We start from the raw sequence: 3,121 nt of genomic DNA, 5'->3' as shown, positions 1-3,121 counted from the left end.
CAAACCAAATCTGCTGTTTTTATACGACATTTATTTAATAACTAACTTGCGCAGTTCACCGAAATGGAAGCAAACAATAATTCGAATTTATTATAACAATAATTCAAATTTAAAAGTGGATGTATAAAGAAAGCCAACTCCATCTGTGTCGGTCTCCTTGCCGTGGGGATGGGGCTTAAGTGGTACTATGGCGGCTGCTTCGGCAACCGTCATATCACCACGAACCAAGAGGGAAGCTAGTATGGTGACCTGATGCCGCTGTATCAACCTCGCCCGCTGGGTAAGTGTGATACTAGCCACTCTGGTTTCCATGCGAGATCACCNTACCGGACAGTACTGGACCGGGAGAAGTCCAGTGACAGCACAGGCGTGGTTGCGAAAGCTAGTCCTCCGGAGGGGAATCCGGAGAAAAAGACACCCCTAGATCGGGAAAAACCCGGTGACAGTAAACGGGTGGCTGCGGAGATTAGTCCTCCTGAAGGAAAGCCGGAGAAGAAGAAGAGCCGTCTTGAAACAGTGGCTCCAAAACTTAAGGCAGAGGCCAGGAAGCCGGGTGTTAGCTTTGCTAGCGCCACTAAGCGCATTAGACTGGCAGTTCTGCCGAGGGCTTTCCCTGAGAGTACACTCACTCGTGAGGATCAGGGAAAGATGGAGGACGCCATTGTGGAGGAGATGGGTAAGGGTTGGAGGTCAATACTCCAATTCGACGGCATCCACTTTCGGCCAGGCCTTATACTAGTCGACTGTTTGGGTGCAGAATCAGCCGAATGGTTGCGCGAAATTGTCCCAAAACTGCCTGACTGGGATGGTGCGGAACTGACTACGTGCGATGGGGACAACATACCCAGGGTGCACGTAATCACTACGTACCTACCAAAAGCTGCAGGAGTGGACACGCAGAAACTACTAAACCTCATTATAGCACAAAATGAGGGAATGCATACCGACCTATGGAAGGTTTATAGGAGCAATGATGCTAACGATCGGGATTGACGACCGGTCGTTGAACGCTATCAAAAAGAAAAACTGCATCCTACGATACAGGTTTGGTAGTATTCCAGTGCATGTGCACAAGGGCAGGGAACCGAAGGCGAAGATAGTCAAGCCAGATACTCCACCGGGTGGTTCGGAATTACCGAAGGAGGTGGCTGAGATGGTAGCCGTGGAAGCAGCTAGGAGCGCGGTAGTAGAGGAAGTCAGTCTTTTACCTCATGAGATGGAGGGTATAGACGACTTCGACCTCGGGCTACTGACCATTTGTGCTGATGACGACTCGGAGAGAGCCACCTTGTCAGAGTTTGACGAAACTCTGACAACGGACGAAGACGATGAACGCCAATAACTGCGACGATGACCAGCACTAAGGTTGCACAAATAAATCTACACCATGCGAGGGCCGCGTCTGCGGTTTGTTAATAACTAATAGCTTGAAACATATATGTATTTCAGATTTCCTGTCGAGGGATCTAGTAGTGGTCCAAGTCCCAGTCAACATCAACGGGACCATCCAGGACATCGTAGCTGCATCGGGCTACTTCCCAGGAGATGACACGCACGCCCCACCAGAGCTTGTCACTAAACTGGTGAAGTACTGCGAGGCTAGGAAGCTACCCCTAATACTCGGGTGTGATGCAAATGCGCATAGCGAGGCATGGGGGAGCAGTGACACCTACCAAAAGGGTGAGTACCTTCTTGAATTTATCCTTAGAAATAAATTAGAAATCTTTAATGTTGGGAACATACCAACTTTTGTGGCCCGAGCAAGGGAACAGGTCCTTGATATTACCATACGAAATACTCAAACGAAAGCGCTAGTGAAAGAGTAGAGAGTATCCGATGAACCCTCCATGTCATATCATAGAATAATAAGGTTTGACATTGAAGCAACCCCTCCTATACATAGAGTTTTAAGAAATCCCAGGAAGACAGACTGGGAGAAGTTCAAAGACAACCTGAGGTTGAATGTAGCACAACAGCGCTACAAAGCGCTTCAATGAACTACTCATTGACGCATATGAAGACAGTTGTCCTATAAGTAAGGTACGTTCCTCCAGGGATGTACCCTGGTGGAACAACAACTTAAATAAACTCAGAACCAAAGTCCGGAAACTGTTCAATCGAGCAAAACGAACCGGGGAGTGGTCAGAATACAGAAACACCTTAACTCTGTATAACAAAGAAATAAGGGAGTCTAAGCGTTTAAGCTTTAGGAACTTCTGTGAAAGCATAGAAGATACTACGGAGGCAACAAGACTCTATAAGGTAATGGCGAAAACGAACTGTATTTCGTCCGCAAATCTACGGAAGAGTGATGGGAGTTTCCCTGGGAGCGAGGGGGAGAAGATCAAACTTCTCATAGATACTCACTTCCCAGGATCTACATCTTATTCCGAAACAGATCGGACTGAGCAGTGCAGTAAAATAAGCAGAGGAAACTGGTTAGTGGCTAAGGAAATATGCTCCGAGCCCCAGCTCAGGTTGGCGGTAAATACCTTCAAACCACTGAAGTCACCGGGAGCGGATGGAATTTTCCCTGGCATGCTACAGCAGGGCTTAGATTGCGTGATTGGACCGCTATAAAAAATAATTAGAAGCAGCATAGCATTGGGTTATATACCAGATGCGTGGAGAAGTGCGAAGGTTGCTTTCATCCCGAAGGTTGGAAAGAAGGACCCACTTCATCCAAAAATCCTTCAGGCCGATCTGCCTGACCTCATTTGTACTAAAACGTTTAGAAAAGGTAGTAGATATCTATGTAAGGACTACGGTCTTATTGATCTATCCGCTGAATTCGCACCAGCATGCATGTTTGGCGGGCCGCTCTACTGAAACCGCCCTATACGCGCTGACATGCGCACTTCAAGATAGCTTAGAAAATAAGGAGACTGCTATATGCGCTTTTTTGGACATCGAGGGGGCGTTTGACAACACCTCACATGCTGCAATAAACAGTGCTTTGATTAGCAGGGGGGTAAACAATACCCTCGTAGCCTGGATTAATTGCATGCTCCGCACTTGAAGGGTAGAAATACAAACCTGTACGAATAATACAGTTGTTGCCGGAACAACAAGGGGCTGTCCACAGGGTGGAGTGTTATCTCCACTACTATGGAATATAGTC

General features: G+C 47.4%; 1 protein-coding gene across 1 annotated transcript; it reads left to right on the top strand.

The window, feature by feature from the left end:
- Positions 1-252: 252 nt before the first annotated feature.
- Positions 253-993, top strand: LOC108359849 (uncharacterized). Its single transcript, XM_017611921.1, has one exon. It carries the CDS (start codon positions 253-255, stop codon positions 991-993), a length of 741 nt encoding a protein of 246 aa, XP_017467410.1.
- Positions 994-3,121: the final 2,128 nt, after the last annotated feature.

The sequence above is a fragment of the Rhagoletis zephyria genome, unplaced genomic scaffold (genome assembly GCF_001687245.7).
Source record: "Rhagoletis zephyria isolate East Lansing unplaced genomic scaffold, Rhagoletis_zephyria_1.1 Rzeph_scaffold_00478, whole genome shotgun sequence".
Classification (NCBI taxonomy): domain Eukaryota; kingdom Metazoa; phylum Arthropoda; class Insecta; order Diptera; family Tephritidae; genus Rhagoletis; species Rhagoletis zephyria.
The sequence above is the reverse complement of the archived record's forward strand: the minus strand, read 5'-3'. Positions and strand labels throughout refer to the sequence as shown.